Source organism: Penicillium nucicola (genome assembly GCF_028828085.1).
Source record: "Penicillium nucicola strain IBT 29836 chromosome Unknown utg000005l, whole genome shotgun sequence".
Lineage (NCBI taxonomy): Eukaryota > Fungi > Ascomycota > Eurotiomycetes > Eurotiales > Aspergillaceae > Penicillium > Penicillium nucicola.
The window spans coordinates 734,060-759,954 of NW_026643129.1; the positions used below are offsets into that span (position 1 = coordinate 734,060).

At 49.0% G+C, this 25,895-nt stretch overlaps 12 protein-coding genes across 12 annotated transcripts; 2 read left to right on the forward strand and 10 right to left on the reverse strand.

Annotated features, from left to right (window-relative positions):
- Positions 1 to 1,169: 1,169 nt before the first annotated feature.
- On the reverse strand, positions 1,170 to 3,203 carry N7511_005363 (uncharacterized protein; the record flags this gene model as incomplete). Its single annotated transcript, XM_057127740.1, has 1 exon — positions 1,170 to 3,203. One exon carries the CDS (start codon positions 3,201 to 3,203, stop codon positions 1,170 to 1,172), a length of 2,034 nt encoding a protein of 677 aa, XP_056984257.1.
- Positions 3,204 to 4,707: 1,504 nt separating this feature from the next.
- On the forward strand, positions 4,708 to 5,934 carry N7511_005364 (uncharacterized protein; the record flags this gene model as incomplete). Its single annotated transcript, XM_057127741.1, has 1 exon — positions 4,708 to 5,934. One exon carries the CDS (start codon positions 4,708 to 4,710, stop codon positions 5,932 to 5,934), a length of 1,227 nt encoding a protein of 408 aa, XP_056984258.1.
- Positions 5,935 to 6,235: 301 nt separating this feature from the next.
- Positions 6,236 to 6,736, reverse strand: N7511_005365 (putative vacuolar transporter chaperon Vtc1; the record flags this gene model as incomplete). The annotated part of the gene is made up of 2 exons (XM_057127742.1): positions 6,236 to 6,582; positions 6,703 to 6,736. The coding sequence occupies 2 exons, from the start codon at positions 6,734 to 6,736 to the stop codon at positions 6,236 to 6,238; spliced, it is 381 nt and encodes a 126-aa protein (XP_056984259.1).
- A 507-nt stretch (positions 6,737 to 7,243) lies between these two features.
- N7511_005366 (GMC family oxidoreductase) lies at positions 7,244 to 9,283 on the reverse strand (the record flags this gene model as incomplete). Its single annotated transcript, XM_057127743.1, has 4 exons — positions 7,244 to 7,668; positions 7,731 to 8,745; positions 8,805 to 8,984; positions 9,041 to 9,283. The coding sequence occupies 4 exons, from the start codon at positions 9,281 to 9,283 to the stop codon at positions 7,244 to 7,246; spliced, it is 1,863 nt and encodes a 620-aa protein (XP_056984260.1).
- A 222-nt stretch (positions 9,284 to 9,505) lies between these two features.
- Positions 9,506 to 11,310, reverse strand: N7511_005367 (alkyl/aryl-sulfatase; the record flags this gene model as incomplete). Its single annotated transcript, XM_057127744.1, has 2 exons — positions 9,506 to 10,504; positions 10,573 to 11,310. The coding sequence occupies 2 exons, from the start codon at positions 11,308 to 11,310 to the stop codon at positions 9,506 to 9,508; spliced, it is 1,737 nt and encodes a 578-aa protein (XP_056984261.1).
- Positions 11,311 to 11,630: 320 nt separating this feature from the next.
- Positions 11,631 to 12,851, reverse strand: N7511_005368 (Zn(II)2Cys6 transcription factor domain-containing protein; the record flags this gene model as incomplete). Its single annotated transcript, XM_057127745.1, has 1 exon — positions 11,631 to 12,851. One exon carries the CDS (start codon positions 12,849 to 12,851, stop codon positions 11,631 to 11,633), a length of 1,221 nt encoding a protein of 406 aa, XP_056984262.1.
- Positions 12,852 to 13,214: 363 nt separating this feature from the next.
- N7511_005369 (ferritin-like domain-containing protein) lies at positions 13,215 to 14,578 on the reverse strand (the record flags this gene model as incomplete). Its single annotated transcript, XM_057127746.1, has 5 exons — positions 13,215 to 13,451; positions 13,527 to 14,044; positions 14,094 to 14,183; positions 14,244 to 14,429; positions 14,494 to 14,578. The coding sequence occupies 5 exons, from the start codon at positions 14,576 to 14,578 to the stop codon at positions 13,215 to 13,217; spliced, it is 1,116 nt and encodes a 371-aa protein (XP_056984263.1).
- A 1,673-nt stretch (positions 14,579 to 16,251) lies between these two features.
- On the reverse strand, positions 16,252 to 16,710 carry N7511_005370 (uncharacterized protein; the record flags this gene model as incomplete). Its single annotated transcript, XM_057127747.1, has 2 exons — positions 16,252 to 16,481; positions 16,536 to 16,710. 2 exons carry the CDS (start codon positions 16,708 to 16,710, stop codon positions 16,252 to 16,254), a joined length of 405 nt encoding a protein of 134 aa, XP_056984264.1.
- A 1,049-nt stretch (positions 16,711 to 17,759) lies between these two features.
- On the reverse strand, positions 17,760 to 18,602 carry N7511_005371 (Glutamine amidotransferase type 1; the record flags this gene model as incomplete). The annotated part of the gene is made up of 3 exons (XM_057127748.1): positions 17,760 to 18,050; positions 18,110 to 18,178; positions 18,237 to 18,602. 3 exons carry the CDS (start codon positions 18,600 to 18,602, stop codon positions 17,760 to 17,762), a joined length of 726 nt encoding a protein of 241 aa, XP_056984265.1.
- A 1,027-nt stretch (positions 18,603 to 19,629) lies between these two features.
- Positions 19,630 to 20,999, forward strand: N7511_005372 (uncharacterized protein; the record flags this gene model as incomplete). The annotated part of the gene is made up of 3 exons (XM_057127749.1): positions 19,630 to 19,828; positions 19,891 to 19,951; positions 20,207 to 20,999. The coding sequence occupies 3 exons, from the start codon at positions 19,630 to 19,632 to the stop codon at positions 20,997 to 20,999; spliced, it is 1,053 nt and encodes a 350-aa protein (XP_056984266.1).
- A 1,559-nt stretch (positions 21,000 to 22,558) lies between these two features.
- Positions 22,559 to 22,957, reverse strand: N7511_005373 (uncharacterized protein; the record flags this gene model as incomplete). Its single annotated transcript, XM_057127750.1, has 1 exon — positions 22,559 to 22,957. The coding sequence occupies one exon, from the start codon at positions 22,955 to 22,957 to the stop codon at positions 22,559 to 22,561; it is 399 nt and encodes a 132-aa protein (XP_056984267.1).
- A 586-nt stretch (positions 22,958 to 23,543) lies between these two features.
- Positions 23,544 to 24,761, reverse strand: N7511_005374 (zinc-dependent alcohol dehydrogenase; the record flags this gene model as incomplete). The annotated part of the gene is made up of 2 exons (XM_057127751.1): positions 23,544 to 24,122; positions 24,189 to 24,761. 2 exons carry the CDS (start codon positions 24,759 to 24,761, stop codon positions 23,544 to 23,546), a joined length of 1,152 nt encoding a protein of 383 aa, XP_056984268.1.
- Positions 24,762 to 25,895: the final 1,134 nt, after the last annotated feature.

Genomic DNA, 25,895 nt, shown 5'->3' on the forward strand with positions numbered 1-25,895 from the left:
ACACCTTCCATCCCTCTACTGTAAGTTATAATTACCAATCAAGATACTTGAATATCTACTCCTTCTCACTAGTCCATCCAATTCTCTGTCCCCGCAATTAACCAAAAACGTCAACCTCGGCATATTCGTATACGTATTCGTATAATAACGTTATAGCAAAACGTACCAGGCAGCTAATTGCCAACTTCCAACTCCCAACTGCCAAGTTCCAACTGCCAACTGCCAAGCTACCCGATTGGGTACTTTTATCTAGCACGCCTGACAAAGTCAAAATGGATCGAGTCGGGCACTTAGCCTGAACCGGATAGATGGCCGTGTTCCCCGATTGGAAGCGATTTATTGAGATTGAGGCTGGGGAGGCGTTGGGCAATTTATTTTGTGTTTGGTGGTGTTGGGCGTTGGGCGTTAGTTGTAGGCTGCGGCTGCATGCTCTATTTGGTCTTGGCAGTATTGCATTGTAAGCTAGTTGCACATGGGATGTCTTTGTATGCTAACGTTAACTTGAGTTAAATTAACGCTATACTTATACTTATACTTATAGTTACCGTGCTTATAGGTTGTTACTTAGGATAACCACTATTACAGAAACACATTCTATGCCAAACCAGTAACATTTCAATCTCACGCTATGTACAAACGGCCGTAAAGTCTTCATTAAAAGGCAAATATCGAATAAGGAGTAAGAGTAAAACAGGGGAGGACGCATGCATCACAAGAAGAGTAAAGGTGAGAAGAGTAGGGAGGTAGTGTAAAATTGTAAGGTGTAAGTTGTTAGTTGTTGAGTGTTGTGTTTGTTAGGGTAGGGTGTAAGGGTCAGGTAAAAGTAGGGGTTGAGAGATAGGAAAGTCATCAACATCATCCCAGATCAACATCAAACGCCATGCATCGGGGTTGATCATCATCAAGATGGACCGCATTTTCAGATGATTTTGTTTTGTTTTTTTGGTTGCTTGGAGGTGGGGAAATTTGGGGGAGGGCGTGATGACAAAAGGAATGCGTTATTGGTTTTCTTTTTGTTAACTTGGTTGAAGTTAACGAGATCAGGCCAAGATTTCAGACAGGGATCAGGCAGGTCGAGGCCTGGCTGATTAGACTGCGCTGGACTTGGTTGATCATAGGTGTGGTTGGGGTTGTGGTTGTGGTTGAAGGAGTCGAAGTGATCAGGGCAATCAGTTCTTCCTCTCACACTTGGGCTTGGTGGGATTCTCAGTAGAATGGACAAAGCTAACACGGGCATGGTTTTGACGAGCATCATCACTCTCCCCAAAAGGAACCCGACCCATCTTCTTCGAGCGGCTGCGCTTCAGTGGCTGCGACAATGGTGTGGCAGACTGGGGCGCAGGGCTAGCGAGCGATGGACCAGGCTTCGCCTCTGCAGCGGCAGGAGCAGCAGCACGATCATCGTCTTCGACGTGAATGTGTCGGAACTCTTCTTCCTGATCGTCTGCCTCAGAAGATGAGAGACCGTCGTCATCCGAGGCAGCCTCGTAGTCATCTTCATCATCGCTGACCAGACTTGGGGCCTGGTTCGATTCCATGGCGTGCGGGCTGAGATTGGCACGGTCAAGACTGTCGTGGGACGCCAGAGAAGACTCAGTCGGCCCAGAGATGTTCAAGAAGGGCTGGGGGCGCGTTGGGGTCGATTCTTCTATTAGCGGCCCATGAATGCGATCCAAGGCCTTTCGACTCTCGGGCTGGGCTGCTTGAGCAATCGGAATACGCATTGGCTGACGGCCGACGCGGCCATTGAGCTGAGATGCATCGAGATCGGAGTTGGACGGGCGGGACTCTTCGTCGGATTCGTCGTCGGAGAGGCTGCCCAGGTCCACAGGCGTGCGAGCTTCGCTGACAAGCTTGTCCATGTCCAAGCCGGCACCGCGGGCCTTCATCAATGCGGAGAGATGGGGCGTGGCGGGCGAGGCCAGGAACTGCGGGTTCAGAGGCAAACGCACAAGCTCAGACTGGCGACGGTTGGATGGGACAGTGGCGGGAGGAGTGGCGACCGCGGAAAGGTTAGCCGCAGCAGGTTTCACAGGGGTCGCCAACTCTTTCTCGGTGGGCATAGACTTGGGAGGAGTGGGAATTGGCGCAGTGCGGATGAGAGGGTGCACGTAGCCAGGAGCTTTAACACTACTGATCGGCTCACTGCGAGCAACAACCACCCCGGCGTCGTCCGCGTCGACCGCTTCACCCGAGGCAACGGCGGCAGCATCGTGACTTGCAAAGTTGCGACTGTGCGCGATACGGCAGTGGTTGATAAATCCTTGCGTAGAAGAGAAATTGTCGCGGCGACAATCCAGACAGACCAGCTTGACCAGAACACCATCCGACTTGCGCCGGATGAGCATGGGACCAGGCTTCTCCTTGACCAGGGGATATCCACTGGACAGGGAGGTGTGCTTGGTACCCGTTGAACCGCGCTGGGGACGAGTCTTGCCCGCCAGCGAGCCCAAGTCACCCGGGTTTCCGCGCGTAGAGCGACCCTCGACCAGCGGAGAGATCGCCAACCCATCTTCGCCACCGTCAAATCGCGGATCAGGCAGCAGCCAGCGGGCGTAGTGGCGCGAGTAGGGACCCTCGGTGACTCCCCATGGCGCGGGCGACATCGGCAGCGGACCATTTCCAGGTGCCAACGATGCGCCCGTGCCGGAGCTCACATCGGCGGATCCACCGGCGACACGTGAGCCCGGATAAGGGATTTCAGCGCAGCGACGCAGCTGCTCCAGGGCGACCTGGCACTTGGCGATTTCCTGGTCGATCAACCGGAGTTCGTTGTGCTTGAGGAGCACCTCGAGGCCGAGTTGTGCGGTGATGGTATCTCTCAAGTGGTTGGTGGTGGGTGCCGGTTTGACGACCTGCGCCGGCGGAAGCGGCGCCGCGACCGGGGGATTTGACGCTGCGACACTCGGCGTGGTCGGGGTGCTGGGGGTGAGCGACTCTGGGATCACGACGGTCGCAGCGACCGGGCGCGTGGCCAGCGACTCTGTGCAGAGCTTGGTCGGTGTGGGAGCGTCGGTCGCGTCGTCGGACCGTTTGCGCTTGAGTTGAGGTAGAGACAGCGAGTTGAGTGTGCAGTTGGTTGGAGCCAGCATCTTGACTTCCTCCATCATCTTATTCCCTCCTATTGTCGAGGGCCAGGGTAGCAAGCGAAACATGCCATGCGATAGTTCAAGTCGGGAATTAGGGCGATCCAGATGGTCCATGCGCTAAGGAGCGGTAGTGTAAGGCAGAGAGATAGGATCAAGGGTCGAGAGAATCAAAGGGAATTACGGGGGGGGAAAAAGTCTATTAAAAAAGCCCAAGGGAAGGTAGAAAGAGAAGAGGTGGAAGAGGAGGAAGAGAGAAGAGTAAACAAGAAAGGTCAAGGGGGAGAGAGAGAAGGGAGAAAGGGGGTGTCCAAACAGAAGGGAATGGGAAGAGTAGGGGAGTGGAGACGGGGGTACTTGATCAGCTCGTACTATTAATATGGTCGACGGAAGTACCATTGGATGAGTCTCAAACACATCCGCGACACGTCATTCACTTCGGCCTCGATTTTGGATGTATTCACGGGGAAAGAGACGGTCTATTCGACATTTCTCTAGGAAGATAGTATCATATAGAACATCGCAATTCTACCATATCTCATCTCATCTCCATATCAACATCAACATCAGCTTCACATCGAACACCGGATGTGTGCGGCCTCTATCATGCCAAGAGTCTGGCCCAATCGGGATTATGCGAAACAAGATCTGGGGGCTGTGGCGCTGGAGTATTACTTTTAGGAATAAGGTAATCACCTAAATCAACCTGCACACTGGGGGCACTAGATATTAACCAATTCATCTTGATTAAGTTGCAAGTATGAATCATCAAGGTTGAAGCATGGAAGATCATAGAACTCAATCGAAACACCAAAGTCGCGGCATTGCCCGAGCCCCTTCCCCGGCAGTTCACGTGCTTTGGGAGTCCACTGGGGCAACTAAACCCTAACCAGAAGTGGGAAGTTGACCTTAGACTGCACAGCCAACGACACTCGCCAACGTACGGAGTATACTGTACTTATAACTTATAACTTTATATCCATGGACGACTGAAATTGGTCGGACATTCCGACCAGAACCTCGGATCCCAAAATCCACTCAGGAAACTGGAATCTCCGAACAAATCGGCCCCCCCCAGCTGATCCCAATCCTAATCCCAATGCAGCCACAGTCAACATCCACATCTGGGGTACTTCACCCGCACACTCACCCACTCATATCCCCCCATATCCAGGATAGCTCTTCTCCGCATCAGCAGGTCCATTCATCCCTGACTATCGTGGGGTAGGACATCCTTGGCACGTTCCCGTTCGACGTAATCTACCGGCCTTGAACACTGATCTAGGGTTAGTTTTGCCGTGAGCAGCGTCGGCTTTTCCTACTCTCCCCACATTACGGAGAATCCCAGTCTCTCGAGAATGCCGTAGCACCGAGGGGTAAGCCTGTTTTCTCACTGAGGGTGGTGATGGTCCGGGTGGGAGATTCGGCAGGAGCATGTCCTAGCGACGGAGCCGAACACAGTAGCGAAGTGGGTGTTCGGCAGTCTATATAAGAGATGAATGTATCCACGAGGAAACCACATTCCAATCAGAATCCATTCGACATCATCTGCAGCTTTTTCTCTCTCTCTCTCTCTCTCTGTTTCTCCCCTCCCTTTGCCGCACAGAGAACACCACTCACAATGCGTGCCCACCTCCCATTAGCAGCTCTCATCCTGAGCAGCGTAGCAACAGCCATCCCAACCAACACCCAAACCACCAAAGCCCCAACCAAACCCACCACCCACCCGGACAACCACAAATACATAGACTGGCGCACACACACCGGCTACGGCGCCAACCTCGGCGGCTGGCTCATCCAAGAATCCACCATCGACACAAAGTGGTGGGCCACGCACGCCGGCAACGCCAGCGACGAATGGACCATGTGCCTCGATCTCGGCCGCGCCTGCGGGCCAGTCCTCGAACAGCGCTACAGCACCTGGATCCAGACGTCCGACATTGACAAGCTCGCCAGCGCAGGCGTCACCATCCTGCGCATCCCAACCACATACGCAGCGTGGATCCAGCTGCCCGGCTCAGCGCACTACCACGGCCACCAGCAGGCGCATCTGCGACGCATCTCCGAGTATGCGATCAAGACGCACGGCATGCACGTGGTGGTCGATCTGCATTCGCTGCCGGGCGGCACGAACGGGCTGGATATCGGCGAGGCGGTGGGGCATTGGGGGTGGTGGGAGAACTCCACGGCGTTGGAGTGGTCGCTGCGCGCGGTGGACGCCGTCGTGGACTTTATCGTGCAGTCGGATGTGCCGTGGGGGTACACGCTGGAGCCGATTAATGAGCCGGTTGATAATCATGATTTTGCGACGTTTGGAACGCCGGCGGCGCTGAGTGAGACTGGCGCGGCGTGGCTGGTGAAGTATTTCCGCGCTGTTATTGATCGGGTTGCGAGGGTCGATGCGAGGATTCCGGTTATGCTTCAGGGCAGTTTTAAGCCTGAGAGGTATTGGAGTCCTTTCTTTGAGAAGGGGAGTAATGTTGTTTTTGATGCGCATCATTATTATTTCCAGTATACGAATGCTACGTCGGCGAATATCGGGTCGTTTATTTGTGATGATGCCAGGGATTCGGTGTCTGATGGGAAGTTCCCGGTCTTTGTTGGGGAGTGGGCGATTGAGGCTGGCGGTGGGAACCAGTTGGCTTTGAGGGGTGAGGCTCTTAGGGCTGGGTTGTCGGCTTGGGCGCAGTTCACTCAGGGGAGTACGTTCTGGACGACCAAGTTCCATAGTGATGTGGCCGTGGCTGGAAGTGCCGGGAAGGGTGTGAAGCAGGATTATTGGAGCTTCGAGGAGATGATCGAGGCTGGGTATTTGGATGGGAAGGTCATCCAAAAGGATTATTGTTGAGATGAAACGGGGAGGAAGAAGAGCATGTATGTAAATATGACTTGATATGTAATTTATGATTCATTCTTTTGAGACCTTGCACCAAGAGCCAAACGCCAATTGCAATGAGACGCTGCATTCAATGAGAATGAGAGTAAAAAGAATAAAGGAAACCATGTACGCCGAGAAATCATGAGACGGCTAGAAAAGACATATATCAGATGCCAGGCATCCGGCAGAGCAGGGCTCTGCGACAAACAACAGTAACGAAACAGCTCCATTCAGTAGTCCAATCCAAGGAAAGGGTGAGTTGAGTTGATCCCTAGTTCAATTGTCCGTCACGAATGCGCAGAATGAAGTTGACAACCACCGCCGCGAGTAAAGCAATAGCCAGAATAGTCGGGCCGAAGCGGTCGTCGATACCAGTCGACCCCCGACGACGGATGCTCTGCGCCCGCCAGTGGAATGTTACGAGGGCATAGATCATGGCACCCATAGCAATGACAGTAAACAGCGCAGCGGAGATCCGACCGATGCGATCACCGAAGTTCAGCAGGCCGACTGCGAGACCGCCCAGGATGACGGTGAAGTTGAGCCAGGAGAGGAAGGTACGCTCGTTGGCGAAGAAGACTTTGGGCTCAACACGGGTTGGGAGCGCGATGCGCTTGCCTGTGGTGTATTAGTCTCACTGATTGCATTGATTGCGCTGATTGCACTGGATTGAAGAGCATCGGAGGGTTCCAGGGTGCGGAGATTTGTCTGGAATGGGGGGCTTGCAATTGGACATACCCGGGGCAGTTTGGAGAAGGGGTTGGCTGGACATGTTGGAATGTGAGATAGAATTGAGCAGGTTAACTTGGGTTCAATGGCAAGGTGAGAGGAAAAGCTGAAGTCAAGATCGAAAATAAAAGAGGCGAAACACTGAGCTCCCCGCGTAGACGTCGTTAGTCCGCGTTGGGTTTAGCGTGTGCAGCTCTGTCGCACGTGCGCCTGCGATTTGCTGAGAGCGTCAGGTGATTCCTTCGTTTCCACGAGGTTTTCTTCTTTGGCTTCGGTGGTCCGGTGCAGGTTTTGGTTACTGCAGGGGAGTTGAACCTTGGAAGCTATGTGATATCGTGTATGCACAACATATATGTTCGTCTCGTTTTTGGGGTCTGGAGGTCTGGACTCTGGACTCTGGACTCTGGACCCATAGATAAGACCCAGCCCCAAGATAGTCGCAAATATCCATATACACTTACCCATGAGACAGTCATAACTCACACTTTATGCTTGAAGAAAATATTGAATTTGCTATTATAACACTCATCAGAGCACACATAACCTGCTATCAAGCCACAGCTCTGGGAACAGGCTTGAAATCCCAATCCTCACGAATTAGATCCGCCGCCTTCTCAGCAACAGCATAAACACTAGAAACAATATTTCCACTAACATTGTTAGGGAAGATAGAGGCATCAGCAACCCGAAGCCCCTCAACACCCTTGACCCTCAATCGGGAATCAAGCGCATCGCCCAATGCAACCGAGCCACAGATATGGTACTCGCCCGCGATAAGGTCATGAACTGCCTTTTTGGCGATCTCAAAGTCCTGCAAATCCACCTCCGGCTCAGGGTATGCACGGCTCAGGATAGAAGGCTTGAGATGCGAAGATTCACTAACTTGATCACTCCAACGAATTGCAGCAGCGAGGAGGGATATATCTGCCTCGTGGCCGCCGTAGTTGGGATTGATGACGGGAGGTTTAGTTGGATCTATGGGTGAAAATCAGCATGCGATCCCACACAACAAGACTAAAAGGCAGAGGGAAACATACCGGCGCTCTCGATATGAATAGACCCCCTCGCAACAGGATATTGCAAACACATAGCAAAGGTAAACGCAGCAGGCTGATCCGCAGACCTAGGCGCAATGAGTTTACCTTGATGCTCAATACCCTCAGGCTCCATAGTGGCAGGAACAAGCACAACTTGCAAATTAGCCGAATGATCACTCTCCAAATGAGCAAGCACCTGCTTCAGCTGTTTCTCGTGGAAAGCACTCGTCGGCTGAACATCCCGGACACTCTTCAAAACACCCTCAAATTCCTCCTCAGACAGTATACTCTTCGCAGGGAAGAATCCCTGCATACTGGCAACGCAGCTCAAAGGCCCACCTGCAGTTTCAGCATACTGCTTAGCTGCAGCTTGCATAGCCTCCGGGACTTGAGCGAGTGTATCCAGCGTGACAATGCCAGGTTGGACATTGAACGTGGTCAAGGAGATCGAATGATCCTGTACATTTGCTCCGACGGCAGGGTTGGCAACCTTGCATTCAACACCGGCAGCAGCAAGAACATCCGGATCACCAATGCCAGACAGTTCCAGGATCTGAGGCGATTTGATCGTTCCACCGCAAACAACGACCTCGCGCTTTGCAGAAACTTGATACTCATTGCCCCCATGGCTCAGACTCACACCAGAGACCTTGTTACCATCCAAAATGACCTTGTTAACAAGTGCTTCACAAAGCACCTTCAGATTTGGTCTTGTCTCACGATTTGCCTCGTAGTATCCGCGCGCAGCATAACTGCGCTTACCTTTATTCGGGCCAGTACGTACGACTGAACCAAGAGTATGGTAGAACCCAATATGGTCGCCGCTCCAGGGGTCGAGAGGTTTATTTGGAATACCTGTTATTTCTTCGCAGGCCTTGATGATGTCGTTCTCCACTGGCATTATGGTATCGTTGAAGCTTGTTCGGACAGGGCCGCTTGTGCCATGGAACTGGCCTACAAGGGGCATTGTCGATGCATCTGTGATTGAAGGATCGATTGGCTCCAGGGTCTTCTCCTGTGAGTTTCTTGTTTTCTGGTGGGGATACGCTGAACAGCAAATAGCATTTGACTTACCTGATGCTTTCGCATATATCGCTGCATGATCTCTGCAGACCATCCTTCATCCTCGGCGAGTTCCGCCCAATCATCATAATCCTGCAGCGAGCCTCGGACATACATCATGTAGTTGATAGCGCTGGAACCACCGAGGGCTTTGCCTCGTGGGATATGGTGCACTTTACCATTGTTTGCTTCCTAGTGGGACATACGTCAGTTCCTAGATCGGAGAGGGAGAAAGGAGGCTGTGTTACCTGCGGCGATGTATACATGCACCAGTCATACTCGGGGTTCTCGAACATCTGCGTGAAGGCGGCAGGAGTATCAACCAGAGGATCTCCGATGCGATACTTCCCCGCTTCAATGACGCCGACTGTCACATTGTGGTTCTCACTCAGACGTGCTGCGATTGCCAGTCCGGCTGTTCCTCCGCCGCAGATGACATAGTCGAAGGCCGTGCTGGTGAATTCCTCTACAGAGCAAGTGGGAGAAGCCATCTTGAGGGAGTTTGGGAGATGAGAAAGAGGGGTAGGGGACACGAGGCTATTTGAGCTACAATTGCATGGCTTAGCGACTGTAGCGCTGACACGCTATGTTGGAGCGGGGGAAGTTTTAAACTCTTTGCCCTTGGCTTGTGAGGGCCAAACTGGCCCAATCTACTTGGACCTCGGACTGAACTTATGCGGGGAAAGCTGCATATAGCCTCAATTTTGAGCATTCTACTCCTCAATCAACGACAACAACTTCTCTAATAATGTCGACTCTGACTGGCCCGACTGTGCACGCCCAACGCCACCCAGGATGTCAAATAACTCTTTCTTCTGGAGGACTAGGGTCTGCCCTGAAACACCACTAAACCCATCTTGCGCAAGCGCACTCCTGTGTGTCAGAGCGCCGTTGCTCAGATTTACCCGCCACCACCTCTGTTCATCGATAACATGGAGATCAAGAGCAAAGCACTCGGTTCCGGCCCGGGGCCCATTCAATCGAATCGCCAATAGATCCAGCCACTGATCCACAGACTGTCCGATCTTCATACCAGACCCCAATGTCTTGAACTGCAAACCGGGGATTGTGCCCAGACTCTGAGCTGCCGAGAGATAAAAGTTCCGCCAAGTGGCATTTTCCGCCCCAAAGCCAAGACTTGTATACACCCCCGCCAATGCCTCTGTGGCTGCAGCATGCAGGGGTTCGGCAGCGACTGCATGACCGAGCAAAGTCGCCGCAAAGCGAAGATCACCTTCATGAGCAAAGTGTTCCGCCTTGTCAATGACCTTGTCAATGCCCCCCAGAGCAAACACATATCGCTTCGCATTCTCAGCAGGCGGATGCTCCCAGAGACGTGCAGCATCACCATCAAACCACCCCATATACCGGTGGTAGATGCCCTTGACATTCTGGCTCACAGAGCCATAAAAGCCCTGCGCATGCCAGACATCCCGCAAACCAACCGGGAGATCCAAAGCCTCAGCAATCTCAGCCCCATTCAGACCCCGATTCATCAGCCTCACCGTCTGATCATGCAAATAAGCATACAAATCCCTCTGCCCAGCAACAACCTTCCCAATTTCCTCCGTCCCCCAAACAGGCCAAGTATGCCCCAAACAAAGAACCTCGGCCTCATCCCCAAAAAGAACCAACGCCTCATCCAAAACCCTCGACAACCGCTTCACATCAACGGCTCTGCCCCCCCGCAACGACGAAACAGCATGCATCCCCTGCACCATGCACTCTGAGAAATACAAAGCCCGTTGCACAGAAAAATAACAATTCATCTCCGACACACCCCCTCCCCCCCCTCTACAACCTGAAACACAATCCTCACCCCATCAACAACCCTCTCCTCCCCACTATACTTGACCTCCAGATTCGGCGGAATAAACGACGCCTCCCCCGTCGAAACCCCACTCCCAATCCCACACCCAACAGTGCCCCCCGCATCCCTCGCCAACGAACTCCCATAAACAAACATAGTGCGCCTCGCCATCGCCCTCCCCACCAACAAGTTCTCATCCATAGCCGCGGCCACAAACCCAACAGGCGCAATAATCGGAATATCATACTTAGCTCCACCCGGCAAGGGCGGCAGAATGCCCAGCGCGCCCCCGAAATGGTCGATATGCGAATGGGTGTAAAGAAGCGCCGAAACGGGTCTTTCGCCGCGCACGCTGCGGTACAGGGCGAGAGCCTCGGCGGCGGTCTCAATGGAGGTCAGCGGGTCGACGACTAGGATGCCGGTGTCGCCTTCAACGATGGTCATGTTTGAGAGGTCGAAGTTGCGGATCTGGTAGACGCCTGCGGTTACTTCGAAGAGGCCGTGGATGGATGTTAGTTGGCTTTGGTGCCAGAGGGCTGGGTTGGCGGTTGGGGGGCAGTGGGATTGGAGGAAGGCGTAGGATTCGGCGTTCCACGCTTTTTGGTGCGGGTTGGTGCTGTTGGTCGAGGGGACTGTGCATGGTTTGAGAGTGCCCACTAGGCCGTAGTTTGCGTTTGATATTGTGGTTTTGGGCGGGTTGGGGGGCATTGTGGATGTGAGAGGCTGTGGGTTTGGATGATGCGGTGGTATATGGTGTGGTATTTTGTTTTTGGTTCAATTGAATGGAAATTATGGGGGGGTTATATGTGGCTATAGGGACTACTTATGCTGTGCTCTATCCGACTGCGGATGTATGACGTAGATATTCGTTGGTCCGGGGCCCCCGATAACTGGCGCGTGGGAAAGATCATTCTATTTCGCTTTTTGCTGGTATGCTATTGTACATGTGTGCTTGGACGACTGGTCCTGCCTCCCTAATCCATATACGTGGGACAATTAAGGACCCTAGGTCGTTTCTTAGTGGTTTCTCAAAGTGCCATTTTGCGCTGTACCCATGCTAGGGCATTGTCCCATCTTGGGTCTCCGGATCTCAGGGCAAGATATAATTCCGAGACTAGGGCGTGGCCTGAGTTCTTTGCCCACCATCGCTTTGCGTCTAGTTCTTTCAGGAGAACGCCCCAGTACATGAGGATGAGAAGGGAGAATGGTTGTCGACATCTGAGACTGTCGACGAAGTCTTTCTCGACGGCTGCAAGCCAGGCAAGAACCGGCGCTGGATCTGGAGAGCGGGCGAATTTCCCGTAGCAATGTCGGAGATGGGCGATGACTTGTTTGTTGATGCGGTGCTGATCCGAGTAGATTCCAATCATGATTTCATCGTTCAATGCCGAGAGAAGTGTGAGAGCAGCCTCGGTGTCGGGATCAAGTTCTGCAGGCTCACTTTTCCAGAAAGCTCCCTGCGAGAACAGCTCGAGCTTAATCCACGACTGGCTAACCTGCAGGATCTTCTTTACGCCCTGCAGTAGCTCGAACAAGATCACGATGTTCTCCGTGATACTCGAGCAATCATCCTTTGTAGCTGTAAGTCTGGGCGAGGTGATACTGATAGCAATCATGACAATCGAGTGCGCAAACACAGCATCGCAATTGCGCGGCGAGATACTATCGATCGCATTTCGAAACGGCGTCAGACTCCGGTTGTAGTACTGCAGCCCGGTATCGTAATAGAGCAACGAAAGAGGCGAGTCAGTCGACGTGGCAATGTGCATAGAAGCCAACGCCAGAATGCCATTCATCAAGTAATCATGCTTCAGAGCAAGCCGCGGCACGGTATTCCGCCACACGGTAATTTCAGAATCACTCACACAAAGACTTTCATAAGTCTCGGTGGAGTATTTATGCATTAATTCCAGATTATCAATGCCAAACGTGTTCGGCTGGATCGAAGTCGATCCTGGAGCTGGTCCCGAATTTGCCGGGACGCCCGCGGCAAGGGCCGGCAACGCTCTGGGGGAGACCGAAATCGCCGCTGGCGATCCGCTGGACAGTGACCGCGCCGGGTCAGAACTTGGGCGTCGCGTGGGGTTTGTTGCGCGGCCGCGTGCGGCGGCAACTTTCAGGTATGTGCACTCTAATTCGCGTGTCGTGCAGTTTGAACATGGTGGACCCCGCTCGTCACATTTGACCCGCCGACTCCTGCACTGGTCGCACCCGTTGCGAGATTTGGTGTGCGCGCGGAGAGGGGGCATGGTCGACGTTAAACATGCCGGGGCCGCCCATGCAAATTGATAGGTGTGAAGCAGGAAAGTGGTTGAGTGGTGATTTTACGACGCAGGTCATGTGACGTGCTATACTTAGGCGTCATATCTTTTCCAAGGTTTTTTTTGTCATGCAGGAATGTGATGCAGAAGAATGCAGTTGAAATGTGGATTGTGACAGATATCAGGGTATGGCCTGAAAGATCAAAATATATACCAAGAATTATATATAAAAAAGAATGTTTGGATATGAAATTAAAATTTAGAAGCTGGGATGATCCCATACACTAAGAGAAAAAACCACAAAACTGATCCACCCAATGATGTACAGTCTGGAAATTACTTCCCGGCCACTCACATAAGAGCAGCAGCAAAAACACCAGCTCCAACAACACCAATAATGCTACCCGACATCTGCTTCGCACCGTTGAAGACAGGAGAAGAAGAAGCCGCAGCGGTGGCAGAAGTGCTGCTCCAGGGCATGGAAGAAGTGGAAGAAGGGGTGGACATGGACATAGTCATGTTCTTCTTGCCCATACCATTACCCATACCCATACCCATCATATTACCCTTGGCACCCTTCTTTCCAACCTAATCAACATAATCAGCTCTGCACATGCATAGAGGATAAGGCAGAGAAGCCTACCGACTCCGACTCTAATTTACCTCAACAATAGCGGGACCAGCAACAATGTTGTCATCAGTGGCCATCTTGTTGCCCTTGGTGAGAACGACGTAGCTCTGTCCGGCAACGCCCTGAGGGACGGTGACGGTGAACTTGCCGTCACCCATCGACTCAAGGGGTGCCCAGATGGGACCGGTGACGGTGATGAAGGCGGCGTTGATGTCAGTCGCGCTCATGTCGAAGCCGGTGCCGGCCATGAGGTTGACCTTGGAGCCGGTCATCACGGCGCTCATGTCGCTCATGGTCAGAGCGGGGAAGGCCTTGACGGGGAGGGCTCCATTGCTGCTGGGGCAGGAGACAATGAAGGGCGAGGCGACGGTGTAGACCTCGTTGAAGTCCAGGGGGTTGTCGAAGGCCTGGGCATAGGGCTTCTCGCCGAGGGAGGCGCGCAGGTAGGCGCTGTGGCGGGCTTCCACGGTGAGGATGCTGCCGGCGGCTGTGAGGTAGGTATCGTTCATGATGGAGGCGGCGGCTCCGAGGTAGGCGCTGACACCGACACCTGGGACTGTCAGTTGGGAGTTCAATTTAGGCTCAATTGGATTGCTTACCCTCGAGAACGCTGGCGAGAGCCAGGAAGCTGTTCACATCGGTGGATGGGAAGTTGTAAGTGCAAGCGGCGACAGGAGAGGCACCGGCAGCTGAATCTACTTGTTAGTATGGAATGGTCATTCACAGACGCTTGAATGTTGTTAACATACCCTTCAGAGCAGAAGTCAGGAAATCCACGTGGGACTTCTCATCAGAAGCAACCTCCTGAATGTTGGCATAGAAGGGGTCGGCCATGCCGGCCTTGACGAAGTCTGCCTGGGTGTAGTTCTTGAGACCCTCCGCATAGAAGGTGGCCTCGAGGTGCTCAAGGGTCAGAGCATAGTTGAGGATGTCGGCTGGTAAGGAGAAAGTCAGCACTTGTCCAATTGAGTGTTCAATTGAGTCTTCAAAGCGACATACCGTCACTGATGCCGCGCTTCACAACAGGGGTGGCACTGGCAAGACCGAGAGTAGCGCCGGCGAGGGCAATGTTGGTGACCTTCATGATGAGAGAATGTTCTTATATTGTGAGATGAACTGGAAGGCTGACTCTGAGTAAAGATTATTTTTCCCTCGGAGGAACAGCTAATTTATACCTGCAAAGGAGGCGCAAGCCCCGTATAGCAGGAGCTGGCATTCTGAGTTCAGAATACGACAAAGCCTAGTCAAGTCGAACTAGTTGTTCTGTTCCTTGTTTTGGCGTTCGGATCCTTGATCCTGGACGACAAACCAAGCGAACAACACAAGATCGACGACTGATAACCTAGATCGGGCAAAAGAACCAGCACGGAAAGCTCGGATAGAATTTGGACAAAAGCCCGGCCAAACAAATACAGTAGGAACAAACTCTCAAGAGCTATAATCTGCAGGGACCATTCTGGTGGAGCAAGCTGGGGTAGCTTAGGGCCTGTCCAAGGGTCGATCTCGCCTGATGGGGAATATTGGCAGGTCTTAGCTTCGAGTGGAGAAGAAAAGCCATGTCTCGGGCTTTTTAGCTGCAGGAACTCCTCTCGGATGTGTGGGAATCCGGGGTGAAGATGTGGATGAGCGAGAGCGAGAGCGAGACTGAGAGGAAATGAGTGAGGAGAGAGCGAGAGAGCGGAAGCGAGACCGAGACCGAAAACGGCTCCGAGCCTGACATACGAGGAACGAGCTTGATATTCTGCACTCCATCCTATCTATTGATTTGGAATACTTTAATCACAAGGATTGATATTAGGATATCATTGAGCATTTCCTTGTTGAGTCAACAATATTTGCGAATGGTTTGACTCGTTGAAATGACGGCATGTCTTTCTCTTTGGGACAAGACACTACACAATCTTCAAGTTATACAGTAGAACATATATAAGCTATGTTTGTTTGAACTTAAGTGTACAACTTGATTCAAGATGCTTCGAATCTATATAGTCGTCTGTCGTTTGCCAGGCAATTGGCTCATCAAATAAAACGGCGAACGACGCATTCTCAAAAATATTAAGCCATCCTAGACTTTTATATAGAACGAATCTCCTTTACGAGAAAGAAAACCAACTACGATTAACCCTCGTTAATAGGAGAATATCATTTAAAAAAGTAGCTGATTTGATAAACAAGGCTTAACAAACCTTCCTTAGTAGCTAGTGCTGTCAGGGCCACCTCCTAAACAAGGCAGTTCTTAGGAACCTAACCGGTATCAAAAGATATTAAAAATGATCATAATTCAGAAGATAAAAATGAACATGAATATGAAAGAACATATAAAAAGAACTTGACAAAAGGATGTTGACATCTGAACAATGCTTCAGATCCAATCAACTTTTCGACACACTATAAAGTTAAACCAAGTTTGACAAGAAGATACAATATATATAGATACCTATACTAAAGAGCTCCATAAGAACTATAAACAAAGTAACCTTGCGGCAAGGAATATATTGGTAGAGAACACGAGGGAACCAACATTTCTAAAGAAAAGTCGAAAGTACATGAAATCATAAAAGATTCCTATTAACGTCTATGACTAAGATGTAACAACAAAGTGGCTCTACAAATTACTGCAAATATAACGTCTTATAATTAAGAAATTCAATCAGAGAAGGAATAATTTAAATTAGAAGTAATTTCTAGTTGAAATAGGGACATGTTAAAAAGATACTCCTTTCTATACATGGATGTAGGGGTCCAGATTTCAGTTATTTACACAAACACCACCGTGTACGCCTGGATCTTCCATTCTCCATTTACCTCCACAAAGGAGATTTCAGCGCCCCACTGTCCCTCATGAAAACGGCCGTCTTGGAATTGATATTCAGTTGACCCTCTAACAAAGACATCGTGGGTTCCTTTGCCAAGAGCATAGATCTTCCGGGGCTTGTGGTTTCGCCATTCGACATTGTCCCATGATCTTTCGATCATTTCTGTAATTTCTGATTTGTGTCAGCAAATTCTTTCAGGCGAATTGAAAGAAGTAGGAAACATACCATCCCGGCCAGTAGACGTTTTGCCATTCCTCAAGATAACCGCATTGGCTGTAAAGCAACCAACCCATTCTTGCGTACAGTCCCGCTTATCAGAAGTGATTGTGAGACGCTCTAAAACACTGCGAAGACCACTGGGGAAGAGCTCCTCATCATACACAAGGTCAGGGACAGCCATTGTTGAAGTTAAGGTGTGTGGGACCTTTGCGCGGGAAAAAAGAAGATGAAACCAAGTGATTTTTTGTGAATAGTAACGTTAGTATATCTAGCTTTAATAATAACTTCAATATCTTGAAATTGGAGAGGAAAGTCTTTATTGATGCTGTGGAGAACAAAAACAATGATTGATTACCTTGGAGAAGAAAATAAAGCGCTTGCCCCAAGTGGGCTTTGAAATTATGTGGAGAACAAGATAAGATTGGCTTCTTATCGAGTTAAAGGTGACTTATCTATCACAAAAAAATAAGCATTGACATCAATCTCACTGTCATTGTGCAAAATTCTCTGGAGAAATATACTAGGGCATGTACGCTCTGGAAATTCTCCGAGTGTTTAGAAGCAAACCGTTGTATTGAAGACAACTGATCTTATAAAATGAAGAATTTTGGAGTATACGCCATTGGAAGGTTCCCCGACAAAGAAAAGCTTGGATTTCGAGTCTTGAGATCATGATCTTTTCCATAGAAGCACTATTAGCCTTGATACGGTGTCTGATTGCACACCACTATTCATTACGAGAGGGTATGTAGATAATAATCTGCTATAAATTGGTATCAACACTCAAGTTAATGCATATGCTTGTACGACTTTATCAATTAGCGGCAGGAGCTTCCGCTGCAATACCTCTTGGTGCAGCAGCTCTTAGTTGAGCACTTAATTAAATAAACTGGGTTGATTTAACTGCACCCTAATAAACCCCACTCTGAAAGCCGAGATATAAACCTTGCATGATATTAACATAACACCATTGATGCTTCTGTTCTATAGATTATAATGGCTTTAGAACTCCTGGCAAATAGAGGGCTCGAATATTCGCTGGGGATACAAGTCATTCAAATGACAGGCAGATCACATAAAAGAGAAACAGCGAGACTTCGAAAGCTGGGATGTGAGGGTTGATTTCTGACAGAGACTAGATTTGGAGTGACTAGAGAGGGTTGATACAAAAAAGTCATACAAGCCCTCTAAGAGTTCTAAAAGACGGAAAACTGACCCCATTATGGAATTTTACAGCTCATCCTTAGCCCAGAGGGCAACCCGCTCAAGAATGGCATCTCCATCGTGGGATTTTGCGACACTTTGATGGATTTTAGCAAGCTCATCCTTGTTATCTGAGGTGAAAGCACGTGCGGTGTCTGCGTCTATAATTTCTCTGGCTACAGAGCCAGCCATCTCGGGATGTCCTTGGAAGCCAAGGACGTTACGGGCGTCAGACAAAAGAATCTCGTTGTCCGTTGCCAGTGAAGAGAATCCAGGGGGTGGAAGAGTCACTAGTCTCTTATGGAATTTGTGGATTGCCTATGTCACCATTGTCAACGCAAAGCCCACTGTCAAAAAACCTCTATACTTTGACTCACGAGGGTTTCTCTGTCAATCCCAAAGAATGATTTCCCTTCCTCCGTCATGGCAATGTCTTGAACGCCAATCTATGAACGTTACCATCACCATCACTCAATTGTAAAAGTAATAAGTATGTATACTCACCAATTGCCCTATCTCAAGGGTTCCGATCGTTCCACCTAGTGCACGTGCGACTGCCTGATGGCCCCAGCAAATTCCCAAAATCTTTGTTTTGGGGTAATCCCTGGTGGTGGCTTGGATGAAATTAAACGTGTCTTCAACCCACTGATCCACTTTCTCATTGGTGAGATTGAAAGTCCCTCCTGTCAGAATGACCAAGTTATAGTCCGGGGCATTCGGGAATGGACTTCCGTCGATAGGATAGAAGAGATCGATTACTGCACCCGGGAACATGGTCTTGATGGTGGTATACCATCCGTCAATAATGGATTGGACCCATTGTTCGCCGGAAACATAGTTTCTGCATAGAGCAACTTTGAATTGAGACATTTCTCTGATGGTAGTTTGACAAAAGAGAATAAGGATAAGTATTCTGAGTGCCGTCTTGAGATATTTAAAACGAAAAAGAAGAGCTACTTCACATGGTGATGGATAAGTGAGTTCAAATGGTGAGATTGTGGGGTCGTAAGATAGTTGGAGAAACAATACCAAAATTTGTTCTGAAATTAATTGGAGACGTAATGACGGGCGATAGGAGTTTCTGATTGCTATCACCCCATCTGTAGAGATATTATACCGCGGCAAGTCTGATATCCGGAAAATCCTGCCCCAAATATCCACGGTCGTTCTTCTCTGAGATGAACCTTGAAGATCACAGTAGGGGCCTTTGTTTGCTGGTTTCTATGCAGACTTGTTCACTATGAATACACTGATATCTAAGTCTGGAAATTAGGATAACCAACTAGCATCACCTTTCTTGTATAAAGTGGTATCCTAACAACGCTATAGATATTATGGATGGACATGCGATTGTGTGGAATCAGGACAAGGCTGGACCCAATGTGATAAAAAAAAAGAAAGAAAGAAAAATCTTTATTCGAATGACTGCCCTTGAAAATCTCAACGGTTTGAGTAAAACAAATCCATGTCAGTTAATTGATAACCGACAAGGAAGAACAAGATCGAGGTCAGACATATCCCTACGACTACTGCAAGAGACTGGATCAGTGGCCTGATAGAACTCGTGTTTGTGAATCCACCGAGCACTAGCCATTTAATTAGCAATCGCGTAACATAATCCACTAGTATCTACGATATGTGTTCCGGACTGCGCAACTCGCTGGTGAAATACGTTAAATACGTTAACCTTAATTAACTTAGTTCAGTGTTGTAACATTTGAAGCGGATCAAGATGAGTCATCATACCAAGATAAGAGGCACGTGACCAATTTAGCGTCTAACGGTTCCCCTCCCATACGTACGTATACATAGGTAAGTTATACACAGAGTTGAAAAAAAGTCACCCGGTGATATTGATACTCCAGATCGAGACCTACTGTTCCGCCCATAATTCGCGATGCCTCGTGGAAGACCCAAGGTCCTGGTGTCACCCTGCAGGTTCTGCAAAATGCAGTTCAAGCGAGTGGAACATCTGCAGCGACATGAACGCATTCGTGAGTTCCTGCGCCCCCATTTCCTCTTATTTGTTGCTCATAGGTTCCAGATACTCAAGAAAAACCATTTTCTTGCGATTGTGGAAAGGACTTTTATAGACGGTAATTCATTCGCTTTAATTTCCCAAGACTTTAGTGTTTCTCATCTCATTCGAAACGCCTAGGGATCTTCTCATGCGCCACCGTCGACTTGACCATCACGGATCCCCCCTGGCAGCATGTGCAGTGAATTTTAATCAAAACGATACGACCATAACAGAAGAAAGGTAGACCATCTAACAGTGACGCAAAATCCACGCTAATTCATCAAATCTGTCATTAGTGCACTGGCCGAAAACCTCGACCCGAATGTATCACCCACTGAAACAAGTGCGGTTGATTCAATACAAGATGATGCAACTATATCAGCAGAAAGGTATACCATATATTGGCCACCCAAGATTCGCGCTAACCCGTGAGATAAACCATTAGCCTGACCAGAAACCTCGACACGTTCCAATCTTCTCCAATACCTGTTGGACGGGGCACTGGACCTGTGCAGCAAGGTTCCTGGACCCCCAGTGCTGCTGTTTCTGAATTACACTCAGAACACTCAAATTATACTGGGTTCATGCCTCATGATCCAGCAGACAGCTTTGATTTCACCTCTACTTACGAGTTCGAGATGCTCTGGAACAATAGCAATGACATTGCTGATTTCCTGCCTGCTGCATTCTTTGATACCGACTTTTCACTGTCTGACATCTGGCAGACAAATAATCAGAAAGCCAATAAATCTATGGGGCCACCTCTTAGCCTCGAGCCAAATAGACAGGACTTGCTTCTTCAGAATGCAGATGTATCGCAATCTTTTAGTTCGCTGCCATCACGACTTCCAAATTTAGAGCCGGACTCTCTATCATCGCGCAATGAGAGGCTACCTCACAACAAATTAGACTCATCGGGAGCTATTGACGTTTTTGCCGAAGCGGAAACCGCCTTGCCGTGGAACATTTCTGTACATGCATATGACCAAATATATGCTGCCATTCAAACATACGGAAACATTTTGCCCAGTGGGTTTCCTATTCCATCTCGACATACCGTCTCACGATATGTCGAGGGATATTTCCGAGGATTTCATGAGCATTTTCCTTTTCTCCACCCCCCCAACATTAAAGGTCGAGCTTTTATCACCCGAGCTTTTACTTGCGATGATCGCGATGGGTGCATTTTGCCGGGTAGAGAGAAAAAAAGGGTTATGCTCTTTACTTGGCCTCTAAAGCGGTCATAATGCATCGCCTTGAACAGCGTACCCAGATATCTCTTGCAGATCTTACAAGAGGCTTATCCAATAAATGGAGCACTAGGATCTCTGGGCCATACACAACAAGTGTCAATAGCTCCGATGGACATGACCACCAGTATTCGCCTGCTCAAACGTCTACTTCTCACGTTGGGCTGCAAACACTACAATCACTCATTATTTTAATGGCAATGGCGACATGGGCAGATGCTCCTGCGGTGCAGGATGCTTTGGCAATGGGAAGCCAGCTTGCAATTCTCACTCGAGAAGCTGGTTTAGGAAAACCGGATGAGATAGTTGAGACATGTTCTTGGCCAGATTGGCTAAATCGAGAAGAGCGTCGACGCACTCTTTTCCTATCTTATATCCTTTCAAACCTCTGCTGCATCTCATTCGATGTGACACCCTTGATTTCGAACCAGGAAATTCAACTTTCGCTCCCACACTGTAATACGGAGTGGGTGGCCACATCCGCGACGGAATGGCAGCACATGAGGACAACGTACGGTCATACGGAGAGCCAATTCCAGTCAACTCTCGAAGAAATTATGTGTGGAAGAGATGTTCATCACGAAGAGCCACTTTCGGCGCTTGGAAATTATGCCCTAATTAATGGGTTGATCCAAAACATATACTTCGAGCGACAAAGGAGAGGCAGCCATGCGATCTGTCTAGATAACGTGAAACAATTCGAATCTGCTCTCCAGACATGGCAAAGGTCTTGGGAAGCAACATTAGAAACCTCACTTGACCCTGCTTCTCCTCGAGGGCCTCTCGGATTCAGCTCGGCTGCCTTGTTAAGACTCGCGTATCTCCGCCTCAATGCCAACCTTGGGCCGTGTCGCAACATATTATCACAGGACCCATCGTCTATCGCCCACTTCTTCACCAACACATCTGTTACACTATTTACACGCTCTGTGCATGTTGATAGGGCTGTTCTTCAATGCATTCACGCGCTTAGTATTCCAATCAGAGTTGGGATCGCCTTTGCTGCGTGTACACAGTCATTGAATGGGAGTATTCAGCATGCTCTTTGTACGCTGGAATGTGCCGTTGTCCTCAGTCGGTGGTTAGATATCATTTCTGATGCGACCGAGACGGCAGGGTTAGAGTCCCTGCGAGAAGATGAGCAAAAACTGCTTGGAATGATCACTAGCCTCATCAGAGAAACAGATTGGGCAGATACATTGGAAAGTACAGATCCGGATAGTTACTGTATCCGTCGAATGGCAGCAGTCGTTTTGAGGTTATGGGCGGAAACATTTCGAGGTGTGCATATATTTGAAATCGCTAGAGTCATCGGGGAGGCACTATCTATCATGGCAGATATCCTTGAAAAGAGGCTAGAGCTACAAGACCAGCGAGTTCATGTATGCTGAGTTGAGAATATACGATGAAACGTTTACAATAGCTTCATTTCAACCAATCCAGGTTCAAGTATGACCCCGGTAGCAAAAAAGCGATAAACCCTTATGTTCCACTTCAGGAACGCTTATCCCCCACGACAACATACTCCGGGTGACACATTGAATCAATCACTCAAGCTATCTTGAAGCGTACTTGTGGAATACCTTGGCAATAACCTGCCATTCTCCATCGATCTTAATGAGAGTGAGGAAGTCGGTGTAGTCGGCGCCTGAGGCGTCACCCTCCATGTCGATGCGAACGACAGCAGTGGTTTGAGTGATAGCGAGAACGTCGTTGCGGGTCTTGATTTGGGGGGCACTGCCATTATCGCGAACAAAGGTGTAGAGGTTGCCAATGGGTCCGGCTAGCATATCAGGCTTAGGAGGATTGATGAAGCCGTACATGATGGCGTCTTTGTGGAATGCTGAAGCAACGGCATCGGAACTACCAGAGCGCAAGCCCTCGGTGTACTTGTTGGCAGTTTGAATCACGGCATCGTACTCGGCGGTAGGAACGGTCTTGATGTTGGCAGCCATTTTCTAGATTTAAACGTTAGAGACACTCTGGAGTCACTGAGTAGCATCGACGAACAAATGAGGCAAGGAATTTGATACGAATTTAGATGAAGAAGATTTGAGTATTGTGATATTGAATTGTTGAACGAGGTATACTTCGGAAGTTAATGTATGGAAATTATTTCTCCAACAGCCGATTGGAGTATCAGTAGATGGGCTTTGGGGTAGATAAAAATCACCCGATTGAGGGAGACGTTCCACTTTATCCTCTCCACAACTAAAACCTCCAACCCTAATTACGCTTGACTTATCTGATCTGATATCTTTCACTGAGTTATCAACTGTTCTTTTTAGTAATTAAAGTAAATGCAGGACGTGTCCATCGATTCAACGATCCACTATGCCGCAAGGCTTATCGAAATATGTAGTAGACGTGATACATGTCCAATTTGACCTAACTTATAACTTAGTTGAATTGAACGTATGGCATTTTGGTTGCGATAAATGCATATTAAAGTAATATATGGGCCCCCCCGCTTACCGAATACGTTACTCCAAGAATGGTTTTAGAACACGAATTAAATTGCCAGACTCTTAGAGATGAAGGCTATAATGTGACTACCAGTCGCCCAGTGAATGAATGCGCGGCTGCCCTTTCGGGAATGTCCTGGCCCTCTTCAAGAGGAAGGATGGTAAGGTGACTGACCACCCCATTCTCAACAACAGCTTCGATCATCTTTTGCACTTCGTCGACGGGGCAATGCAATGATCCTTTGACAACAATTTCTCGGAATACCAAGTTAAAAGCGTCGAACTTGAAACCGGATTCTGGCAGGCCAAGAACAACGCAGACGCCCCTAGGATGAAGGCGATGCAGAGCCCAGTCACTAGCCACAACGTCGTCATTGCAGACAACAGCGCCGCTCAGTCCAATGCCATCGGTGAACTCGGAAATCTTTTGAATAGCATCATGGCTCTCGAGGTTGATGATAAGGTCTGGTCTCAGGTGAGCCGGGACATCGGATGCAAGCTTCAAACCAATGTCACGGTTGTCAATAGCGACAACGCGTAACCCTCGAGCTTTGGCAAACTGAACAGCGAGAACCCCAAGGCCACCTATTCCAACAACCGCGACCGAATCTCCCTTCTCTAGCCCAGTCTCCTTGACTGCATTCCATACAGTAGCCTAAGTGATTCATTTCAGTCAACATGTTCACGTAGAAATATTAACTTATAGATATGGCAGACGTACACCAGCACACATGAGTGGGGCCGCCTGTTCAAAGGTAAGGTTTTGCGGCAAGCGGACAAGTGCATAGTGCGAGGCGAGCATATACTCAGCAAACCCGCCGTCAGCCTTCAAAATGCCGCTCATGGTTTTGTTCTCGCAATAGCGAGCATCGAGAGAACCGTATAACTTAGTCCGCCATTTACATCCATTGCAAGAATTGCATGGGTTTCTAAAATTGAGCACACCAACACGGTCATCTACCTTCCAATCGCCCGGTACCTCCGGACCGAGTTTCACAATTGTCCCTGCGGGCTCATGTGAGCCCGTGAAGGGCAACTGCGTTCCATATACACCTTGGTAGACCTGATAATCGGTGTGGCAGAATCCCGCCGCACCCACGCGGATGAGAAGCTCTCCGGGTCCGGGAGTCGGAACTGGCACATCGGTGCGAAGCTGGTAATTCTCGTTGTACTGTTCAATTGTCAACTTGGTTTCTGTTTCAAGGTTGTTGAGTCCCTGGAAAGGGGATGAGTGAAGTCGTACGTTGGTCAGTCTCAACGCCCTCATCGTCGCGGGGACAACATTCTGGGTCATATTTCGAAGGTGAGTTGAGAAATCTGGATGTTCGAATGAAGTATGGGAAGTGACAAGCTCCGAAAATGGAGAGGATCAAAAAAAAAAGAAAAGGTTGTGCAATTCTGATCTCACTGTAAAACTACACAATGACTGTAGACTTGCCACACCAAATGTACCCCCACTGTGGAGGTTAAATTCTCCAACTTTTCTTTTTACCTCCACACTGATTCTAATGACAATCCTGTATTGTTTCTAGGTTTCAGGACTGAAATGGCTAGATTGGTACTGAATGGTCTACCTTGACTCGAATTTATTACGTGTAGAACAATGTCAAGATCCAATCTAGGCTCTACTTCTACTATTCGACCCACAGCCCATTGGTACCTAGCCGGGAATTTATTTTTGAACCTAGGACCAAGATCACGGATTCATGTTGAGGTTTCGAGAACAAATCGGAGTAGATTGAAATACAAAGGAGGGGATTTGGAAAGAGAAGAGCTTGGAGTCGAAACCCACAACATATACTAACATATCTTCTTTATTAGATTCCTTGAGGCGGAGCAAAAACATTATCCCTCAAAATTCACTACTCTCTTCCTATCAAGGTATCCCTGGATAGGGAACCACCCCGCATGCTCCGAAAGTTCTTCGTGAAAAGTACGAATCTTGATAGAGCGGCATAATCAGATACGAAAATTTAGCACCTGGGCAATGCTATCAAATCAAGTAGCATGCCAAGAATGGAGCCCGGATCATCTCGTATAAACCAATTAACTATGAGGACCGAATAAAATATAGCATCGTCTGACAAGGTTACGTGGAAATATCTCGGTGTGCGGCATTATCTTTCACTCAATTGAGTAGCCGTTAGATAATTCTTATCTTTCTAAGTAGTGAGCAATAGATGATTTTGACAATGTTGCAAAGACATGCATGCTAAGACAAAGTGTTTTTGCAATTTCGTTTTTACGAGTTCAATTGATGAGCCCACACCGATGGACGTGATCGATCAACCGTCACTATGCTGTATTGAGATGGGAAATAGGGGAAGGAAAATCTATCTGGGGTAGAACTTTATGAGGGAATTGCCCCAACCTGATCCCTGTGCATAAGTGCCAAGTGTCTGTCGGTCTTCAATACTCGCTTAAATAA